This window comes from Paroedura picta, chromosome 14 (genome assembly GCF_049243985.1).
Source record: "Paroedura picta isolate Pp20150507F chromosome 14, Ppicta_v3.0, whole genome shotgun sequence".
In the NCBI taxonomy this organism is placed as follows: Eukaryota; Metazoa; Chordata; class Lepidosauria; order Squamata; family Gekkonidae; genus Paroedura; species Paroedura picta.
The window spans coordinates 14,510,326-14,532,823 of NC_135382.1; the positions used below are offsets into that span (position 1 = coordinate 14,510,326).

General features: G+C 48.0%; 1 protein-coding gene across 3 annotated transcripts in view; it reads left to right on the forward strand.

The window, feature by feature from the left end:
* Window positions 1–22,498, forward strand: part of RRBP1 (ribosome binding protein 1) — a 57,594-nt gene that overhangs the window by 3,936 nt on the left and 31,160 nt on the right. For all 3 annotated transcript variants that reach the window (XM_077310650.1, XM_077310652.1, XM_077310651.1), the window contains exons 2-7: window positions 6,714–7,412; window positions 8,968–9,116; window positions 11,939–12,061; window positions 12,668–12,820; window positions 17,535–17,653; window positions 20,611–20,764. In XM_077310650.1, the coding sequence (XP_077166765.1) occupies window positions 6,734–7,412; window positions 8,968–9,116; window positions 11,939–12,061; window positions 12,668–12,820; window positions 17,535–17,653; window positions 20,611–20,764 (1,377 nt within the window). In that variant the 5' untranslated portion in view covers window positions 6,714–6,733. The remainder of the gene's footprint in view (window positions 1–6,713; window positions 7,413–8,967; window positions 9,117–11,938; window positions 12,062–12,667; window positions 12,821–17,534; window positions 17,654–20,610; window positions 20,765–22,498) is intronic.

Genomic DNA, 22,498 nt, shown 5'->3' on the forward strand with positions numbered 1-22,498 from the left:
ATGGACAAACCGTGAAAATAATGCAGGCATATAAGTCATCTGAAACATAGCCAACCTGTGGATGTGATGCATGCTGACTCACACATGTGATGCTTCCATCTGTTCTCCCCTCTTCTCTCACTGCCTGCCTGCCTCATCATTGTGCTTTCTGTCTCCTTGTGCGAGTCTGCTTTGTCCTTCTCTGCCCCCCTCCAAACACAGCCTGTCTCTGCAGCGTGCCATTCTCCAGAACCCAAAGGGAAACATGTGTGGGGAAACAGGGAGTCGGTGTGCCCTTCTGGCCCTGGGGGGGGCCTGCGTTCCAGCTTGGTGTAGTGGTTAGGAGTGCCGACTTCTAATCTGGCAAGCTGGGTTTGATTCCCCACTCCCTCACATGCAGCCAGCTGGGTGACCTTGGCTTAGTCACAGCCCTGGTAGTACTGTTCTGACCTAGCAGTAATATCAGGGCTCTCTCAGACTCACCCACCTCATGGTGTCTGTTGTGGGGAGAGGAAAGGGAAGGTGATTGTAAGCCGCTTTGAGACTCCTCCTGGCAGAGAAAAAGCAGCATAATAAGAGCCAATTCTTGTTCTTCATGCTTCAGCCTGCAGACCAAGAGGTTTGGGACTGAAAGAAAAAGGGAATGTGGGGTTACACAGAGGCCAAGTTGTCAGCGAGATCCACCTCTGAGGTCCCACAGAACCTGCTTACTGCTTCTGTGCTGTGGAAGTAAAAAAATGAGGGACCAGCTTAGTACAGGGGTGAATGTGTTGGACCGGGGATACCCCATTCAAATCAGTGTATGCCAGGAAATTTACTAAGTGATCTCTGCTCAGCCATTCTCTCTCGGGCCAACTACCTCACAGGATGGTTGTGAGGATAAAATTTATGTGACTCATTTATCATGTGCATTAGAACTTGAGGTGGATTCAGAGTTGATGGGTCCCCTTGGCCACTGGTGGGGGATGGGGGGCAGGGTTGCCAGATCCAGGTTGGAAAACTCCAGGAGATTTGGGGGATGGCAGACAGGGGAATCCGAGGTTTAAAATGCCATGGAATCCACCCTTCAAAGCGTCTGTTTATCTCCAGGGGGAATGATCTCTAGTCAGGAGATGAGAACCCAAACTCCATGGAGGAAGGGCAGAATAAATATTCATATAGGAGGGAAGAAAGGAAGGAGAGAGAGTTGATTGACAGTTTCCATGCTTTTGGGTATATGTGACTATAAGCAGCTTAATTCTTCCCATGGAATACTTATGGCTTTATTCTTTCTCCAAGAAGTTCAGAGCATGTACCTGGGGCTTCTTAGTCATATATAGACAGTGGCCTCAGTCCAAAGTCCTATACAGCTGCTCCCACAAGAGGCTCTGAGGGAGAGCCTCCCCCCCCAAGATATGTGGTGCCCCCACCTGATGGGATCCTGTTAACTGGAGCAGGGGTAGTCAACCTGTGGTCCTCCAGATGTCCATGGACTACAATTCCCATGAGCCCCTGCTGGCAGGGGCTCATGGGAATTGTAGCCCATGGACATCTGCAGGACCACAGGTTGACTACCCCTGAACTGCAGGACAGTACCCTTCTGTGTCAGGAGTGAAGGACATATATTTGCTTTGTTTGTTTATTTGCTGGATTTATTTATTTATTATATTTCTATACCGCCCTCCGGTAAGGCTCAGGGCGGTTTACATAAAACATAGGGGAGTACATTATAACCATAATAACAATAATCGTAACATACATTCAAATGAGTGGCCGTGTTGGTCTGAAGTAGCACAATAAAATCAGAGTCCAGTAGGACCTTTAAGACCAACAAAGATTGATTCAGGGCGTGAGCTTTTGAGTGCAAGCACTCTTCGTCAGACTATGAACTGACCATCATAACAGTAGGAATATATAAGCAAAAGTTTAGCAAAGAATTATCATATGGCTGTATTTGGATGCTGTGACACAGTTTACTAATGTAACGGGATTAACTTTTGTTTATATATTCCCACTGTCATGATGGTCAGTTCATTGTCTGAGGAAGAGTGCTTGCACTCGAAAGCTCACGCCTGGAATAATCATAACAGTAACAGTAAGAACCAGTATTGATCAACAATAGCATAACAATTAGTAATGCAATAGAACTTTTCAAACAGAACCCAGTTAGGTTAATAGACAAAAGAGTGTTTTTTCTCATCCATAGTCCATAGAAGCAAATGACAGCCATTTGTGTGTATGGAAGAGTATAGATAAGGAAGGTCAGATAACTAACTGTGGTGGCCTCAGGTCTTAAAAATCCAACCTGATCCTACCAGTCTAAGCACACACTGGCCTGTTTCTAAGCTGATTTAAACATGATTCTGGAGAACTTTCTGGAGCCTAGGTGGATTTTCAACCAGTATGGCCCTGAAACATACATAGCTGTTTTTCAAGGGGAGCAGCCCAGTTTAAACAAGGTACTGTGTGAGCCCCAAGTCATTTGGCTAAATTCTTTTCCCTCATGGCATTGTGGCGAATCCAGACAGTGTGTTGCGTTGCTCATATGGATGAGGCGCATAGCTGTACCCACAAACACCTCCTCTCAGAAGTGGATTCACTGTAATGAGGAAATCAGCAGCAACTTCGCTCCACAGGTGCTGCAATTCTGCTTTCCTTAGTTTAGTTTAGGGTGGATTTCTCTTCCATCTTGACTTTTTGGCCTAGTCAGGAGGCCTGGGGATTTTGGTTCGTTCACAGCTGGTTAATAGAAGAAGAGCAGGTGTTTATACCTCCCTTCTCTCTACCTTCTAAAAGCAGTTCACAATCCCACTTCCTTCCTCACCCCACAACAGGCCCCTTGTGAGTCAGGTGGGGCTGGGTGAGCGACCCAAGGCCACCCAGCAGGCTTCGTGTGTCTCAGAGATGCTTACAATCGCCTTTCTTTCTTCTCCCCACAACAGGCACCTTGAGAAGGAGGTTGGGTTGAAAAAGCTCTGAGAAAACAGTGACTGGCTCAAAGTTACACTGCAGGCCACATGTGTCTCAGAGGGGCTTACAATCACCTTCCTTTCCTCTCCCCACAACAGTCACTCTCTGATGCAGGTGTGACTGAGAGAGCTGTGAGAGAACCATGACTGGCCCATGGTCACCCAGCTAGCTATATGCGTCTCAAAGGAAATTTATAACCGCCTTCCCTTTCTCTCCCTACAACAGGCACGTTGTGAGGTAGCTGAAGCTGAGAGAATTCTGAGAGAACTGTGACTGACACACTTCATGTGGAGGAATGGGGAATCAAACCCATTTCTCCATATGAGAGTCTGCTGCTCTTAACCACTACTAGGCCATGCTAGCTCTTGAGAGCAATCCTAAGCAGGGCTACTCAGAATCCTTCTCTATGTCTATTCAATGGGGCTTACTCCCAGGAAAGTTTCTTTTAGGACTGCACTGCCTGTTTCACGTTTTACAACTGGTTTCAGCAACTTTAAGCTGGCTAAAGATGGATTGGCTGAGAAGAAAGTTTTTGGCCGTTCAGGGGAGGATAGGATTGGTGGATACCTGGTTGACTTAGAGCTTTTGGGCTCTGTGGATGCTGAGGGAGAACTGATGAGCAAGCAGCCCAATTCCTTGCTGTCTTTCTAGTGTTGGAGCTCCTTCCACCAGGTAGGGACGAGGATGGAGAATGTCCTGGCCCTGGATGAGGCCAGACTTACATCTTTGGGGCCAGGAACCACCAACTGTTTGGTATTCAAAGAGCAAAGTGTTTGTTCGGGAGCAGGTTTGATGGAGAGCTGGTCTCTCAGATATGCAGGATCCGGACCAGATTGCCGAATGCTTGAGGTCTGTGGTTGTTCCATACACATTATCCAGGTCTTAAGTTGAGACGGATGAAAATTTACAGACTGAATTGACTCCTGCACATATTAATTCATTGGAAAGAAACACCAAGTGTCTTTTCAACACAGGGAGGTTATTTCTGGAGGCAGCACATCACGATGTCACATTGCACCAACATAAGCAGTTAACGCTGAGTGTACAAAAAACCAAAGCACCGTTGCCTTGAAGAGAGTTTTGCTGTGAACAGGGTATCTATCATTGGTCCTGACCTGGGTGGCCCAGACTAGCCGGATCTCATCAGATCTTGGACGCTAAACAGAGTCAGCCCTTATTCGTATTTGGATGGGAGACCACCAAAGTAGTCCAGAATTGGTAGGCAGACACAGGCAATAGCAAAGCACCACTGTTCTACTCTTCCCTTGAAAACCCTACAGGGTCGCCGTGAGTCGGCTGCAACCCAACGGCACTTTCCACCAGCAAGTATTCTAAATAAGTTTCTTTTCATCTAGCTGCCCTAACTAGCACCGTAGATCACCGTCCTGACAGCATAGCACAACAAACTACACAGCATAGCACAACAAGCCATAGCAGGTTTTTCCAGCCAGGGTGTCATGAAACCTTGCCGTTTCTGGATGGCCCAGGAAGAGTTTCCCAAATGGTGGGAGTTAATTAATTTGAGTTTCCCAACTTGGATAGGGCAACCCCAACTCCCCTCATTCCCCTGTCAGTGGCCAGGGAGGACTTGGCAACCCAGTTGGCAATACCTTTGAGGTGTGGCAGCACCCGTGTGCAGATTGGCAGAGAGCTAGTTTGGTGTAGTGGTTAGGAGTGCGGACTTCTAATCTGGCATGCCGGGTTCGATTCTGCGCTCCCCCACATGCAACCAGCTGGGTGACCTTGGGCTCGCCATGGCACTGATAGAATTGTTCGAGCAGTGATATCAGGGCTCTCTCAGTCTCACCCACCCCACAGGGTGTCTGTTGTGGGGAGAGGAAAGGGAAGGCGACTGTAAGCCACTTTGAGCCTCTTTCGGGTAGGGAAAAGCGGCATATAAGAACCAACTCTTCTTATTATTATTATTCTGTCTTCCTTGAATAAGAGTCAGCATTGGCTAGTGATGCTGGTCCCCAGGTGGGACCTGGAGATCCCCTGGAATTATAGCTCATTTCCAGACTAAAGAGATCAGTTCCCCTGGAGAAAATGACTGCTCTGGAGGGAGGACTCCATAGTATTATACTCCATTGAGGTCCCCCCCCCTGTCCCAAATCCGGCCTACTTGGCTCCACCCCCAAAGTCCCCAGATATTTCCCAACCTAGGGGTGGCAACCCTAGCCCTGTTTCTTGTTGCCACTTCAGCTTGATAGAAACGTACGCTGAAGTCTAAGACAAAATCTGGTTACCTGAAACAGGTGGTGTAAGCTAGCGTGAGATATGGGATTGTGCAGTGCCTGTTCGACCTGCCCAGGCTTTTAGAGCATGAGTGGTCGTGTAAGACTCTTTAACTACGAGTGTTTTTATTATTTAATGGGTGGATTTAGAAAAGAGGTAGTTTTTTGAAAAAGTATCTTGACCTTCTTGGAGTGTTTTAAACCAGTACTGAATGGGATAGCCCTATTTCTTTAGAAACTTAAATGCAGATGGGCATTTGATGTCCTTTTTATTGTATCATAGGAATGTTTTCACATGAATACAAGCAGCTGCCTTTTACTGAATGAGGCCTTTGGTCCTTCAAGATCAATATTGACTGCTCAGACCTATAGCAGTTCTCCAGGGTCTTGTCTCCTTTCTGATCCTTTTAACCAGAGATGCCAGGGATTGAACCTGGGACCTACTGCATGCCAAGCAGATGCTCTGCCAGTGGATTACAACCCCTTGGAAAGGTTGGAGCTGTGGCTCAGTGGCAGGTCATCTGCTTGGAATGCAGAAGATGATGATTATGTTACCATTCAGTTGAGTCCAACTCTTGGACTTTGGTGCTGGAGAAGACTCTTGCGAGTCCCTTGGACTGCAAGGCGAACAAACCGGTCAGTCCTAGAGGAGATCAGCCCTGACTGCTCTTTAGAAGGCCAGATCCTGAAGATGAAACTGAAATACTTTGGCCACCTCATGAGAAGGAAGGACTCCCTGGAGAAGAGCCTAAAGCTGGGAGCGATCGAGGGCAAAAGAAGAAGGGGAAGACAGAGAATGAGGTGGCTGGATGGAGTCACTGAAGCAGTCGGTGCAAACTTAAATGGACTCTGGGGAATGGTAGAGGACAGGAAGGCCTGGAGGATCATTGTCCATGGGGTTGCGATGGGTCGGACACGACTTCGCACCTAACAACAACAACAACAATAACAAGGTTTTCAGCCTTAAAAGGACCACCACATTCAAACTTTGTTCTGCTGCCTACAGCAGCAGAAAATAACAAACACACCTACATACACAGCTGTAAATAAAACTCATGTTACTCAGTCCAGCCGAGTTTGATTCCCCACTTCCCCCTCCCCACATGCAGCCAGCTTGGTGACTTTGGGCTCGTTACAGCACTGATAAAGCTGTTCTGACCCAGCAGTGATATCAGGGCTCTCTCCGCCTCCCCTCCCTCACAGGGTGTCTGTTGTGGGGAGAGGAAAGGGAAGGTGATTGTAAGCCACTTTGAGACTCCTTCGGGTAGAGAAAAGTGGCATATAAGAACCAACTCTTCTTCTGTTCAGACGGAGCAGTAATATCAGGGCTCTCTCAGCCTCACTTACTTCACAGGGTGTCTGTTGTGGGGAGAGGAAAGGGAAGGCAACTGTAAGCCGCTTTGAGACTCCTTTGGTGTAAAGAAAAGCGGTTTATAAGAACCAACTCTTCTTCCGCAGCTGCTGCTAGGCTTGGTACACTAGGCTCTATATAAGGCAACATCATATATCTCTGTGGTTATCTGATCATTAACTTGCTCTGCTGTTTTGCAGGTTAACACAGGAACGTAAGAATGGATTTTTATGACCCCCAGATGCTGGGTATTATGGTCTTCGGCGGATTCATGCTGGTCTCGGCTATTGGGATTTTCTTGGTGTCCACTTTTTCCATGAAAGAGACGTCTTACGAAGAAGCCTTGGCGAAACAGCGTAAAGAGCAAGAGAAAGCCAGCCAGCAGAAGGTGGAGAAGAAGAAGAAAGAGAAACCCGTGGAGAAAAAAGGAAAGGCCAAAAGAAAGGATGAGAAGCCCAACGGAAGACTCCCTGAGCTGGATCAAGAGCTGGCCTCTTCTTCTGGCTCGAAGGATACGAGCCCTGAACCTGCTCCAGATGTTGAGCCAACAATCTTCGAGTCCCCTGTTTTGGCGCTTTCAGCTCTTCCGCCAGAGAAGGAGAAGCCTGCCTTGTCCCCTGGAGATAAGAAAAAGAAGGAGAAGAAAGGCGCAAAGACAGAGCAGGCTCCCAGCCCTCCTGTTTCTTCTCTGCCCCCCGCTGTCTCTGAAGCTCCCATTTCTGAAGTGATTCCCAAGGAAGAGCCAGATGTTGCTGTCCCATCGATTGGGGCTCCACAGACTGCTCCGGTGACTAATCCCGTGACCGTCAAGAAGCAGGAAGCGCCTCGAAACCAAGAGGAACTAAAACAAGACGTAGGTTCAAAAAAGAAGTCCGTTGCCAAAAAGAAAAGAGAATCGGGTAAGTCTCCTTGTGCAGACGCCATGGTGAAGACTGTAGGGGGTGTGCATGGGTGCACATTCTCCAAGTGGGCATGCACAGCTGTGTTATTTAGCAAGAGTCCAGTAGCGCCATAAGGACTAGCAAATTTGTGGCAGGGTATGAGTGCGAGCCACACATTTTGTTAGTCTTTAAGGTGCTACAGGACTCTTGCTCTTTTTTGCTGCCATGAATAGACTAACGTGGCTGCCCATCTTGATCTGTGTTATTTAAGGCAGTGGTCCCCAACCCCCGGTTTGGGGACCGGGACCGGTCCGTGGATCAGTCGGTACTGGGCCGCAGCTCCTCCTCATCCTCCTCTCCAGCTGCTGCCTCGGGGGCTGCCCTGCCACTCTGATGCTGGCTCACCTTTGGTGCTCTCCAGCAGCCGCCATGGCTGGGGCTCCCCCTCAGCATGGCACTGCACAGTTGCTGCTAGCAGCACCCCCCAGTGGGCGGCGGGAAGTCAGGGGTGCCGGCAGGAAAGTAAGTGGAGCAGGGGCTCAGGCGACAGCAGCGACGTCTCTCAGCAAAAGACTACCCCCCCCCCCCGGCCTCAGTAAAATTGTCAAGCGTTGACCGGTCCCTGGTGACAAAAAGGTTGGGGACCCCTGATTTAAGATATCCCAAGTTCAGGTGAGGAAGCCCTCTTCTCACTCCCTTTCCCAGCCTCCAAAGCCCACCTGAACACAATCAGCTTCCACCGTTCCCAGAAGTCACCACGGACTGTAGCATTGGTGAACAAAAGCTCTGGAAGGAACAATCCCTCATAAACAAGTTTAGCCAATTGGTTTCCTGTGAATTAATCAAATGAACTATCAGGCTGAGTGAGGCGGATGTGTAGCAACCAACAGGACGGACATGCGGCAAACTTTCCAGTTGAAAAGCAAAAAACAGTATAAATCTCATTCAGTCCCGTCTTCTGCCCCCTGCTGTCTGTTGATATGAGGAAGGAAGAAGAGAAGGTTTTATGCTTTGCTTTTCTCTAAAGGAATCTCAAAGAGGCTTACAAATGCCTTCCCTTCCTCTCTCCACAACAGGCACATTGTAAATTAGTTAGGGCTGAGAGCTGAGAGAATGGTGACCGGCCCAAGGTCACTCAGCAGGCCTCATGTGTCTCATAACAGCTTACAATTGCTTACCCTCCCTCTCCCCACAACAGGCACCCTGTGAGGCAGGTGGGGCTGAGAGAGTTCTGAGAGAACTGTGACTGGCCCAAGGTCACAAAGCTGGCTGCATGTGGAGGAGTGGGGAATCAAACCCAGCTCTCCAGATTAGAGGTCACTGCTCTTAATCACTACACCACACTGGAGAGAAAGGAAACAGGAAAGAGTCAAGGCAAAGTGCCATAAATTCAGCAGGAGAGCTTAGCATTTCTCCAAGTTTAATGTCTCCTCTGGTGGTTTGTCAGAAGTGGCCCTATGCCTTTAGGATCTTGGAACTGTTTGTTTTTGTGGGGTTTTTTTGCTGGCAAACTTTTAATTTCTCTATAGCTTGTACCTTATCAGATGTTCCTTTTCCTGCCTTTTCTCTGTAGTGACTGCTGATGCGGACTGCGTGCTTGACCTTCCGTACAAGACTCTGGCCTGTACATTGAAAAGTATGATGTTTGGTGAAGGGGAGGCCCAGCAACTGATAGAAATCCTGTCAGAGAAGGCCGGAGGTCCTCAGGATATCTGGCACATGGTGAGTATATCTTTAGAGGTGGAAAGACTTGTTTTGACTGCTGACTCCATCCTCCTGAGTCAATGCTTCCCAGTTCTGTATATCTCTTACATGGCAGTGTGAGGGGGGATGGCTTTAGGATCAAGGCTGAAGCATCCCTGCACCTAGCAACAGATTTGGGGACCTGTTAAGGAAGGCAGAGTGGGACTCAAGTTGTCAGGGAGGTAGATAAGCTGAGTTTGAGCTGTACTAGTGTTTGGGTCTCTGGCTAGAAGCTCTAGGTTGACAGAAATCCCAAGGAAATGACAAGGATCTACGTTTACTTACAAGGATAAAGCTTACAGGAATAGAAGAAGAAGAAGAGTTGGTTCTTATATGCCACTTTTCTCTACCCAAAAGAGGCTTAAAGCGGCTTACAATCGCCTTCCCTTTCCTCTCCCCACAACAGACACCCTGCGAGGTGGGTGAGGCTGAGAGAGCCCTGATATCACTGCTCGGTCAGAACAGTTTTATTAGTGCCGTGGCGAGCCCAAGGTCACCCAGCTGGCTGCATGTGGGGGAGCGCAGAATCGAACCCAGAATGCCAGATTAGAAGTCAGCACCCCTAACCACTACACCAAATAGCAGGCTAAGTTCTCATCTCCTGGGTCTCAAATGCGCACACACGCTGCAGAATTTAGTCAGGCCTTGAGATGAGATGCATAGCTAAAACTAAACATCTTATTTATTTATTTACTTGGATTTTCATACCGCCCATTCTTTGTAGCTCTGGGCGGTTTACATGGAACACTGCATAACTTTACATGGAACATTATAACAATCTATAACATTATATAGCATTATATAATTTTCAGTTGAATATCACAATCTAACAGTCACAGTTACAATACAACATGACTAACAACAACGTTGGGGAGATCATATTGTTCAATCACACCCTCATTGCTGGCTACAAGGAAAAAACACATTAATAAACTTATCTCAAGCACTAGGATGAACCAGGCCATCTTTCACCTGGCAACTAGTGGAGAGAGAAAACAAATCAACCTTCTTAGATAAGAGCTGCTAACAAACATGAGAGCAGAAGAATATTCTCTTGGGAGTGACCTGATGGCCGTCCCTTCTCAGAACCCAAGGCCAAGCACCAGGTTGTAACTAGAATGGATATGCCGCTATTACAGACTGCAGCTGGCATGACCGAATGTTTCAGGTTGGTAGCCCTATCAGATTGTAGTCAATCAATCTTTATTTAAACAGTGATTGACCAAAGCATTAGAAAGCATGAACATAAAAACAGATGATAAGACTATTAACAAAGCCATAAAACAGGAGGGGGGAAACAATCCAACGTCCGTGGAATGGAAATAAATTCATATGAATCCAAGTCTGGAAGGTTCAAATTTCATGGAAAAATCAACCTATCATAAGATGATGCATTTTACAGGCGACAGCAGAAAATTTGCAGTAGAAACAGACACCCGAGAGATCTTCATTCAATAACACTTTTAACAAAACAGAGTCAGAATGACCAGGAAGAAATTAGCATTCTGGAACAGGCTACGACAGTTGTCCCTGAGATCCAGTTTTATACAGGGAGGGAATACTTTTAGCATGTTTGAATTGTTCTTTATGTGACCCCACCCACATGAAGGCAGAAGTGGTATAATCCAGACTCCAGTGTCTCCCTTCAAAGTGAACCATTCCTGGCAGGCAGACAGATCTGATGAGGGGCATAGTCCAAAGTGAGGTTCTTACATGCAAACGCAAATGAAAGTATGAATGGGAACTTCATGTGACCATCTGTCCATGGACCTTACTCCGTGGATTGTCCCTAGGATTGCCAACCATTGGGAAGATCAAAAAAAGATTTATTCAAGGCGTGAGCTTTCTAGTGCATGCACTCAAAAGCCCACGTCTTGAATAAATCTTTGTTGGTCCTAAAGGTGCCATTGGACTATTTTTGTTGTGCTACTTCAGACCAACACGGTTACTCATTTGAATCAGTGGGAAGAGGTTACTGCTGGTGTTTGTCTGCCTCTGGTGCACTCATAACTCAGAAAAACCCTGGATCAGGGGGAATCCAATTATTCCTGGGGAGAAATTTGTGCTCTGGGTCATTTTTTTGCTCATAAGAAGGAAACAATAAATGGTATTTTATTAGGGTTGGAAAAAACCTGGAGATTTCCAACTCTGGGTTGGAAAAAACCTGGAGATTTATGGGGTGGGTGTGGGGGAAGGAATTTGTAAGGGCAAGGAACCTCAGTGGTGTCTAATGCCACAGAGTCCCACCCTCCAAAGTAGCCATTTCCTCCACAGGAACTGGTTTTGGTTGTCTGGAGGTCAGTTGTAATAGCGGGAGACTTCCAAGTGCCATTGGGAGTGGGTGACCCTGTAACTGATTCTCCTGTAGGAGTTTCATGCATTAAACATCCAGGACAGCCCAATGTCCCATCCAGTCCAACACTCTGTGTCACACAGTGGTCAAAACCCAGGTGCCATCAGGAGGTCCACCAGTGGGGTCAGAACTCCAGAAGTCCTCCCACTGTTGTCCGTCAAGCACCAAGAATACAGAGCATCACTGCCTCAGACATAAGAACATAAGAGAAGCCATTTTGGATCAGGCCAGTAGCCCATCCAGTCCAGCACTGTGTCACACAGTGGCCCTCAGGAGGACTACCAGAGGGGCCTGTAGTTGGTAAAGGATATCAAATAGCGGATACAGGTTGCATGTAGCCAGTGTTTTGTCTACAGTAGCTTTCTGCGATTAAGATACCAAGCAATGAAGCTCTTAGCTGGTCTGCGCCCTGAGTCTGTTTGTTTTCTTGTGATTGTTGGTTCTTCAGGCGACTCAGAAAAGTGACCCTGTTGCTGTTCTCAAACGACAGCTAGAAGAGAAAGAGAAACAACTTGTCCTGGAGCAGGAAAACGCGACTGCTGCCAAAACCAAATTGAGGGAACTTTCCAAGGTAGGTGTAGGGTCAAGTTCTGCCATTAAAAAGCCTGAGAATGTTTGGAGAGAGGGACTTCTTGTGCTTTCCTGAAATCACTCTCCTCCTCTTATCTCCTGATGGTGATGTGAACATCATGCTGTGAACGTTATACAGCTTGTCTGTTTACTTTATTCTGGCCACTTTAGGAGATGTTCAGGTGGATTTCGTCACTTATCAGCCACTCCAACAACTGAAAATGGGATGCTGGCAGGCTTGCAATGGGCCTGCAACAGCCATTCACGGCTGAATAATGCTCGCTTCAGCATACATTTCAGGGTAAAGTCGTCTGTGCTGGAATATGCAAGTTCTGCACTGTGCATAACTGAGCAGAATATGAAGGGTGTCCTGCAGGGGGCATCGGAGGAGATGTGCAGTCAGCATAGTTAGGACAGGATTTTCCGGATGATTTTCAAATTATCTCTTCCAGTGTCTTGATTGGCTCATCAGAGACTTCTTGTTCTTTTGAGTGTACTTCCTCCCAGCAATCCATGCCGTACCTGCGCTGCTTAAGTTAGCGTGTTTGGAACCCTCACTGTCTGCCAGTTCTGATTTATGATGTCTTTCTTCTCTCTTCTCTTGAAGGAGGTTGCTGCTGAGAAAGCAAAGGCCCTCCTTGTCGAGAACAAGCTGAAGGAGCAGCTCTTGGCCCACGAGCAGGAGATCGTGGCCGTGCAGAACCGCATGCAAGCGAGTTACCAGGATCACGTGGCCGAGACCCAGCAGCTGCAAGGAAAGGTGGGAGGAGTTGTCTCACAATCGAACACGGGCCTCTCGGCTTAAGTTGTGTTGCAGTCCATGGGGAGTGGGAGAGCTGGCTTGTAAATGCCCCCGGTGAATCAACGACAATTGAGATGGGCATGCCAAAAGCATCAGTCCTCCCAAACCTGGGGGAACAGCATGTTTTGCACACAATTCAAGCGATGGGATGTAGCATGAAAATAAAGCACTGCCGTTTTATGATAAACTAGATAAAAAGACCATATTATATCTGAATAAAATGGGCGCTAGATGGCCTGTCCCTCCCCCCGGTGACTCCCGAAGGCTGCCCAGTGGCTGTGGTCAGCGTGGTGTGGGTCGGCGAGGTCGTAGGAGGCTTCCCCCCCCCCGACGGACTGGGGAAGGCTCCGGGGGGGGGGTGTCTAGTTGCTCCCTTGTTGGCAGGGCGGGAATCGGAGAGGCCAATCGACAGGCGCTTTGCGCCTGCCAATTGGCCCCGCCGATGGTCTGTCTGGAGGAAGGGGCCAATTGGCACCCTTCCTCATCCCGGACAGAGCCCGCCCTAACTCCTCCCCCTAAGCCCTTACGGCTTTATTTAGTCCGCGGTGCCCGCGGCGCCGCGGGTGGGGTTAGGATTGTCCCTAGCAGAATAGGCTGCTTTTTGCAAGACATCTGAACCTTTGGATGACTCATGCAGATACGTTGTGCACGCTAGATATTCATCTTGTGAGCCACAAAATGCATGATTCTTCCCTAATGGATAAAATGTTAGGCAGGTCCCAACTCCAGGAACTGGAAGCTAGGACAAAGTCAGTTATCAGGCACTGAAACGTCACCTTAATTGCGAAAAGAAAAGAATAGGCAGCCCTCTCAAATGTTCTGGAAACGATACCTTTCATATTCACCAGCTCAGATGGGAGAGATGCTCTTAGATGAGAGTGTCAGGGCTGATCAAAATCACAAGATGTCATAGTCCCATTGTATACGGCACTGGTCAGACCACACCTGGAGTACTGTGTGCAGTTCTGGAGGCCTCACTTCAAGAAGGATGTAGATAAAATTGAAAGGGTACAGAGGAGAGCGACGAAGATGATCTGGGGCCAAGGGACCAAGCCCTATGAAGATAGGTTGAGGGACTTGGGAATGTTCAGCCTGGAGAAAAGGAGGTTGAGAGGGGACATGATAGCCCTCTGTAAGTATTTGAAAGGTTGTCACTTGGAGGAGAGCAGGATGCTGTTTCTGTTGGCTGCAGAGGAGAGGACACGCGGTAATGGGTTTAAACTTCAAGTACAACGATATAGGCTAGATATCAGGAAAAAGTTTTTCCCAGTCAGAGTAGTTCAGCAGTGGAATAGGCTGCCTAAGGAGGTGGTGAGCTCCCCCTCACTGGAAGTCTTCAAGCAAAGGTTGGATACACACTTTTCTTGGATGCTTTAGGATGCTTAGGACTGATCCTGCGTTGAGCAGGGGGTTGGACTAGATGGCCTGTATGACCCCTTCCAATTCTATGATTCTATGAAAGAGCACTGCAGTGTCTTGGAGTCTCACACAATGACCGGCCTCTCCCATACATTCCAGAGCAGTCTTCACGAAAGAGCCAGTATGGTGTAGTGGTTAAGAGCGGCAGAACCAGGTTTGATTCTCCAGTCCTCCACATGAGGCCTGCTGGGCGCCTTTGGGCCAGTCCCGGTTCTCTCAGAACTCTCAGCCCCACCTGTCTCACAAGGTGCCTGTTGTGGGGAGAGGAAGGGAAGGCGATTGTAAGCCCCTCTGAGACACAGGAGGCCTGCTGTGCCTGTTGTGAGGAGAGGAAGGGAAGGTGATTGTAAGGTGCTGTGAGGGTCCCATAAGGCAGATAAAAATGAGGTCTAAAACTGTACTCTCCTTCTTCACGTGGGCTAACAAGCTAACTGTACTGGAGACAGCCTAGATATCCTAGCTCATATCCTAGCATTCCTATTCTATCTAATCAGATGCCCTGCAGATATTTGTTTCAAAAAAGACTCACTGGAAGGCACATTCTTGGCTCCCAGTGCGGTGGTAAGACATGATTATGCCACTCGTGGGGCAACGAGGCAGCCCTTTCAGGCAGCCCCCTATAATAAACTTTCCTCACACTACTTCCCCGAAATGAAAATAACAGTCCATTTTTGTCTCATTTGCACGTAAAGGATTTGTCAAGGATTCCTGCCGTTAGATCTGTGGGTTCCGAGACCACTGGGGGTTCCTTTCTGCTCTTTACTGTGACCCCGCGCATGATGGTACAGGAACGAAAACTGAACAGAAACTGAACTAGAACCCCCCCCAACCCCCCAACTTATATACACTACAACACAATGGGTCTTCCCACTGGTCTGTTTCAGTTTAAATGGACTGGATCCAGCAGTCGGGATCCAGTGGCACAATGGCTGATTCCAGCACAGGGTTACGATCCTGCCCCAGACTTCAAGCTCAGTCCTCAGCAGATCTGCAGGCATAACACCTGTTAGAATCCTTTCCCTGGGAAAGCAAAAGAAGTGTATGCAGGGTGAGACATCCTGTGACGTCTTCTCTCCCGCCACCAGTGGAAAACGGCAATTAGCCAAGGATTTGGAGAACCTTCACCGTTGAAATCAGGCAAGAGTGCAAGCTTTCCTCGAAGCACAGAACGCCGCTCCGTCAAATAACTGGGTGGGCTGTCGGTGGCTTTGCAAATGTGGTAAACCGAAGAGAAGCGCATGCTATGAATTCCTGCAGTCCAATTCTGGACCCTTGTTTTGGGCACGCTGCCTCCCGTGACCCGGGCTAGCCCTGTTAAGTCAACAGCAGAGCAACCTTGACGTTGAGACAGGGCCTCTCACTAATTAGACCAGTTCAGAGTGCCTGTAAATGTTCCCAAAAAAAACATTTTTTGGAAGCCTGCAGAATTTGATTATTTGGCATTTGCTGTCTTGAAGCTGAATGTGTCTATTGACCAGCCTCATGTGTCGAGCTGTCTGGTGCGTTTGCCCTTTGAAAGCTCAGTCGTGCATGAACACGTAGGGCAGGGGTAGTCAAACTGCGGCCCTCCAGAGGTCCACGGACTACAATTCCCATGAGCCCCTGCCAGCGTTCGCTGGCAGGGGCTCATGGGAATTGTAGTCCGTGGACCTCTGGAGGGCCGCAGTTTGACTACCCCTGACGTAGGGACTTCCCTGAAACTGAGGGAGAACGTCTAGCCCAGTAGCATCAAGTAACATGTGAGCAAATAGAGACTATAACTTACCGATCCGTAAAATGGGAGCAAGCGTCCTTTCTGCATAGCTTTGAATTTCATTTTCTTGATTTTGGGTGTTGAGTGGGACTCTATCAGAGCCTGCTGTGTACTGTGGCTTTTATATTTGGTGTCAGACCTGTTTCCCCAAAAACGCGTTTGAGGCCTCCTTGCTCATGTTTGCTCATGCGTCATTTGATTCCAAACCCAATTCTAAACTTGGCCTTAGAGTGCGCGTCAAAAAATCCATGCAGAGTTTTGTGCCTGCTTTGGAAAAATCCTAGCTTTGCCAAAAATACATTTATATTTTTTTGAAATCTGAAATTAAAAATAACAACCTTGGGAGAGCTAAACCCCTGATCATAGAAGCAATGTCTGTTAATCTTACCACGATCGCAAAAGACTACATGGTCAGATGATTCAGCAGCCATTTGGGTAGTGGTTAAGTGATGAGCTTCCATGTCGTGTTTAGTGGGGGTGGGAATTTTTCACCACCAGGGTTTTAAAGGCATTTAATAATTGTTTTAGGGGACTTTAACGTGGGGTTTTGAGAGCCTCTTGTGGCGCAGAGTGGTAAGGCAGTGACATGCTGTCTGAAGCTGTCTGCCCATGAGGTTGGGAGTTCAATTCCGGCAGCCGGCTCAAGGTCGACTCAACCTTCCATCCTTCCGAGGTCGGTAAAATGAGTACCCAGATTGCTGAGGGGTAAACGGTAATGACTGGGGAAGGCACTGGCAAACCACCCCGTATTGAGTCTGCCATGAAAACGCTGGAGGGCGTCACCCCAAGGATCAGGCATGACCCAGTGCTTGCACAGGGGATACCTTTACCTTTAATGTGGGGTTTATTATTGCAATCCACTACAAGCCACATTGTTAAGAGTGGTGGAATATAAATGGAAAAATAAATAAAACAAAATAAGTAGAGTGCTTGGGGAGCAGAGAAAGAAAGTCTGAAAAGGGTAGAAGGAACAAAGGAAGAAAATGAGGGATGATGAGGAGCAAGAGAGAGAGGGGGGGGGGTTCAGGTGAAGAAAGGAAAGCTGATTATGGTAGATGAGGGAGACAGGAAGGAAGGCAGCAGAGAGAGGAGGAAGACTGCAGGGCCTGCTAGGAAGAAGGAAAGAAGGGAGGTGTGGATGGGGTGGGGGGATATAGGGGAAATGAGATGCCCCCAAGAATTGTTGTGCATGTTCTAAGACAACTAATCACAGAGATGTATCAGCACACCATTTTTGACAACCACGGCAAGGTAACTGTGGCTAGACTTGCAACCTATGGATATGATGAAATGTTTATGGTAGCTTCCCACAGCCTGGCTTGGCCCCCTCAGTCCAGATTCTCACATGCCAGTTGGCTTATGAGCAAGAGGGATGACAGAGGGAAGGAAAGAGAGACTGTAGCCTTCAAATAACATTCATATATGGTGCTTAAAGTTATCGCTGTTTTCTACATCCAGTCCATAGTAGGCACGGTCAGATTTTTTTCACTCTGATTCCAGATTCGGACACTTCAAGAACAGCTGGAGAATGGCCCAAATACCCAGCTGGCTCGTTTGCAGCAAGAAAATTCCATCCTCAGAGATGCTTTGAACCAAGCCACAAGCCAGACAGAAAGCAAGTAAGATGGACATAGAAATACTGTTTCTGGGTATTGGAGCACCGGGATTGGGAATATGACTGTCATTTTCAGCCTAGGCTGTGTGTTGCGCTGGCAGGAGACTTGGTAGTAAAATCGTACTTGACACAAGTTGTTAATGGCTTGCAGAGTTTCGGGTAGCCAAGTCAAAGTTCTCAGAGATACAGCGAGCCTTGTGGAAGAAAGGAAAATTCTTCAGCTTTCTGGCGACTGCTGCATCTCTCGAATCTCTGGCGCCCCCTCTGACGCTTGTAGGTCTCCAGAGTTATGCTTTGTAGATCCAAAGCGAGACCCAAGAGTTCAGATGGGGCGCTAGAGAAGCCAGGTAAGATCGGTAGCATTTTGACGCCAGATGGCCTTTCTCCAGACTTGTGTTTTAAAACGCTTGCAGGGTAAAATTTAGAACAGTGGAGCATTTTCATAAATGTTTAGTGAGAGGATCAGGTGCAGACCTACCGCATTTTGTGCCTGCGGCAAGCGGGTAGGTGGGGCTTGGTGGCATGGGGGGCTGGAGGCTGGGGGCAAGGCCTCCACAAAAAACACCTGCTTACAAACCCTTCCCTTTCCTGCTGCCCAACTGAAAGATAGCGACAGAGGGGCCAGCCATTTTGGGCTGTGAGTCCCTCAGCTTGTCCCCACTGTCAGGGAGGTGGGATGAGACCGGCAGGCCACACTGACGCCCTGCCAGAGGGAAGGCTGGGCAACTGTTGGGCGTTGCTCTGTCCGAGGCAAAGAGCCAACACACCCAGCTTGAGGTTCACAGCTTTGGCGAGTGGGGGGGGGGCGAGTGGGGGGGGGCAGGCTGCCTGTGGCCAGTGCAAGTTCTGCTGAGCCATCTCTGCCTGGAGGGTGTCACTGGGTGCAGGGGGTCGAGGTGCCCTGCTCCCACCACCCACAGGGGCTTGATGGGGCCCAGGGCTTCCCCCATCAAGTATGGTGCCCAGGGTGTGAGCCCTGGTTGCCATACCCAAAATATGCCATTGGGGAGGATTGCTCTCTTTATGTCTGTTTCAGCTGGGTCCCAAACTGAGGACCTTAATCCCATCACCAGTGAAAGTTCTAGATGACAAAGTAAACACTGAGTTTTCTTCCTTGGCGTTCTCATCGTCCGATGAAAAGGATGAGAGTATTTTTCTCTTGATTTGAAAAAAGGGTCTGGCCCTGTGGAGGTGGCAGCACCATTGGAAGGATGTGCACTATTAAGAGCCCGCAAAAACTGTTTTTTCCCTCCTATTAATGGGCAACTCACATCTGTGGATGGTATTCTGGGCATAGCTTCTCTCATCCCTGAACCATTTTTTTCAGGGTCCTCAATTTAGGGCCTAGTTTTGTCCCTACACCCAAATGCAATGGATTCCAGGCTACAATAGATTTATACAAATTCTTCAGACTAATTAAAGTTAATTAAAAGAATTGGAAGGATGCCCCTGTCTCACATTTGAGTATTCTTAAGCCCAAATACACATTTGCAGTGTTGACTCTAAAGAGATCTCAACTTTTAAAGACTGTGTGTTGAGATGTCCAGAAGATGGAATTCTCTCCCCGGCATTGATGGGGGAACTTTTCCAACAAAAAGAGAATTTAATAAGACTCCCCAGTTGTAATTAAAGAAGCAGATAAAGGGGGGTGTATTCATTATGAATACCCAAGGTTATGTGATAGAGGTACACAGACAATTAAATAATTCAATATTTTATTATCCCAAAAGTGGCGACCCGACAAAACACATGTTCCATTATTCGGATTTTAGAATTGCTCTTGACCTACCTTGGTTACCAAAATTCTCTTTACTGGTTGTTTAGAAGCTTGTATCATACATCGAATTGTCCTTTGGGGAATATATGAATGTTTTTGAAATGTCTGGACTCTGCCATTAATATTCTCACCAAAAATTAAGTTTTGCGATTTTTCTTTCAGCTAAATATTAACAGTGACAATTTCTGTGTTTTTTGGGGTCCACTGTGGGACCCTTTCTTACCTTGTTCCTAAGTGTACTCCCCCTGGTGCCTCCAAGCTTGGCTTGGGATAGATCAGCAGCAGAGAGGTCTGAGAGGTGAGAAATGGGCCAAGTTAGGGAGTGGTGAGTGAGGAAGGTGGTTAGGTGGTCATGGAAGGTGGTCGTGGAAGCAGAGCTTAGGAGAGACACAAGAAGTCAGAGAGCACGGTCTGATGGATGAGGAGACAGCACAAACGTGGAATTTGGTCATTTCTTTTAGGAATTTTAAAGAGATTATTTCTAGCACAGAGAGTCTCATGTGTGCAGCTGTTGCATGAACATGATTCCCTTTATGTGTTTATCGTCACACAAACCTCAGCATTGGGCCTCAAAGTCCAGTGAACTGCCTCAGGGGTCCCTGACACCCCAAAGGCTAAGGACCCCTGTAACACCCCAGCAGTTTGCTGAAAGATTCTCTTCCCAAGGAACCTAGGCACTGGCACATTTCTCTTCTTTTATTATTATTGTTGTTGTTGTTATTGTTATTTGTTATTATTATTTGTTATTATTTGATTTGTTGACCGCCCCTCTCGAGCCAGCTGGCTCATGGCGACTTACAACACAAAAATAAAATACATTAAAATCATCCATACAACAATAAAAAACCACAAATTTCCACCCCCACATACCCCATTTGGGCCCAGCTAATATAATCCAAACCCACATCACAATAAATATGGCAGTGATTATTAGATATTCCAGATATGGCGATTAAATGTTTTGGATGTTTTTTGGAGGAGGGGCTACATAGATCTTGCCCTCAACCGAACGCCTGGCAGAAAAGCTGTGTCTTGCAGGCCCTGCAGAACTGTGATAGTTCCTGCAGGGCCCTCCGCTCTTCCATGACCTCATCCCACCAGGCAGGGGCCACTGTCAGGAGGCCAATGGTTTGCGGTAGATGATCAGACAGGTATTGATGCACGCCCTCTCTCCTGTGTTTCAGGCAAAATGCAGAACTGGCCAAACTGCGTCAAGAGTGCAGCAAACTGAGCAAAGAACTGACGGAAAATGCGGAGCTGCTCCAGCAAGCCGAGGAGCAGAAGAAGGCCTTGGAGATGAAAGTTGTTGCCCACGAAGGGCAAATCTATCAGATGCAAGTCAGTGTTGCCCTCTCCACCACCAGTTCAAGCGGCTTCGCTGTCGCAGTCAATTTGGGGGCGCATGACCACATTTGCCCATGCGCCCAAATGTTAGGAAGTGTGGCTTCTCGTTCTCGTCGTAGCTCGGATTTCAGTTGCCACTCAAAAAAGGTTGCCTCTGTCTGCTTTACACGTTTGCTCCTCCGTTGATCTTCTCTGTTGTTGTGGAATGCCTAGAAGAGTAAGATCCCAACTTGTGTGTGACTCACCCATGCACACATTTGCATGCTCTTTCAAACTTCTAGAATCATAGAATAACAGAGTTGGAAGGGACCTCATGGGTCATCTAGCCCAACCCCCTGCACCGTGCAGGATACTCAGAACCCTATTGCTCATCCACTGTAACCTGCCACCCCCTTGAGCCTTCACAGAATCAGCTTCTCCATCAGATGGCTACCCAGCCTCTGTTTAAAAATTTCCAAAGATGGAGAACCCACCACCTCCCTAGAAAGCCTGTTCCACTGAGAAACTGCTCTAACTGTCAGGAACTTCTTCCTGATGTTTAGACAGAGTTTAAAAAAAAATAATTTCATCCCATTGCATCTGGTCCGTCCCTTCGGGGCAAGAGAGAACAACACTGCTCCATTCTCTATATTGCCTCCTTTTAAATACTTGAAGATAGCTCTTTTACAGGAGCTGTTTCTTCTTAGACCATTTAGAATGTAGCATTGCAAGTGTGCCTTGGGGCAGTGGCCCACAACCTTTTTATCGCTGGGGACCGGTCAACTCTTGACAATTTTACTGAGGCGGGGGGGGGGTAGTCTTTTGCCGCTGCCACTGCCTGAGCCCCTGCTCCACTTGCTTTCCTGCCGGTGCCCCTGACTTCCCGCTGCCCGCTGGGGGGTGCTGCCAGCAGCAGCTGCGCAGTGCCATGCAGAGGGGGAGCCCCAGCCATGGCGGCTGCTGAAGAGCACCAAAGGTGAGCCGGCGGCAGAGTGGCAGGACAGCCCCCGAGGCAGCAGCCAGGAAGGAGGATGAGGAGGAGCCACGGCCCGGTACCGACTGATCCACGGACTGGTACCGGTCCCCGGACCAGGGATTGGGGACAGCTGCATTAGGGCACCTGTGTAAGGAAAGGGTTGCTTCTTACCAGTGCATTTCAGTGTGCGAGAAGGTGGGCTGTCACCACTTAAACCAAAGAGACAACACAGTGGAAACTGAAGCCATCCCAGAATAATACCCTGTGATTCTGTTGAGTTGGATTTCTTAAGCTTGTGGCCTGTAATGTCTCATTAGACTGTGTATAAGCATTTCCGGTGGCTTTGGCCTCGTCTGCTTACACTTTGTGAGGGCCAGTTAAGATTCCAAAACTCCTGAGCCCAAAAGCTGGAAATGCATCTTTGACTAGCTTCTCCTGTTTAACTATGTGTGTCTGTCTGTCGGAGAACTGGACAACTTAGAAAGCAATGCTCGGTTTGTCTCTGTTTTGTGGATGCGCTGTTGTCTGGGCATCAAAAGAAAGTCTTCACCTATCAGGGACATATTCTATGGAGACCACAGAGGCCACCACAGACACTGTTCATCTGAGAGCCAGCACACTGTAGTGAAGAGGAAGAAGAAGAAGAGTTGGTTCTTATATGCTGCTTTTCCCTACCCGAAGGAGTCTCAAAGCGGCTTACAATTGCCTTCCCTTTCCTCTCCCCACAACAGACACCCTGTGAGGTGGGTGAGGCTGAGAGAGCCCTGGTATTA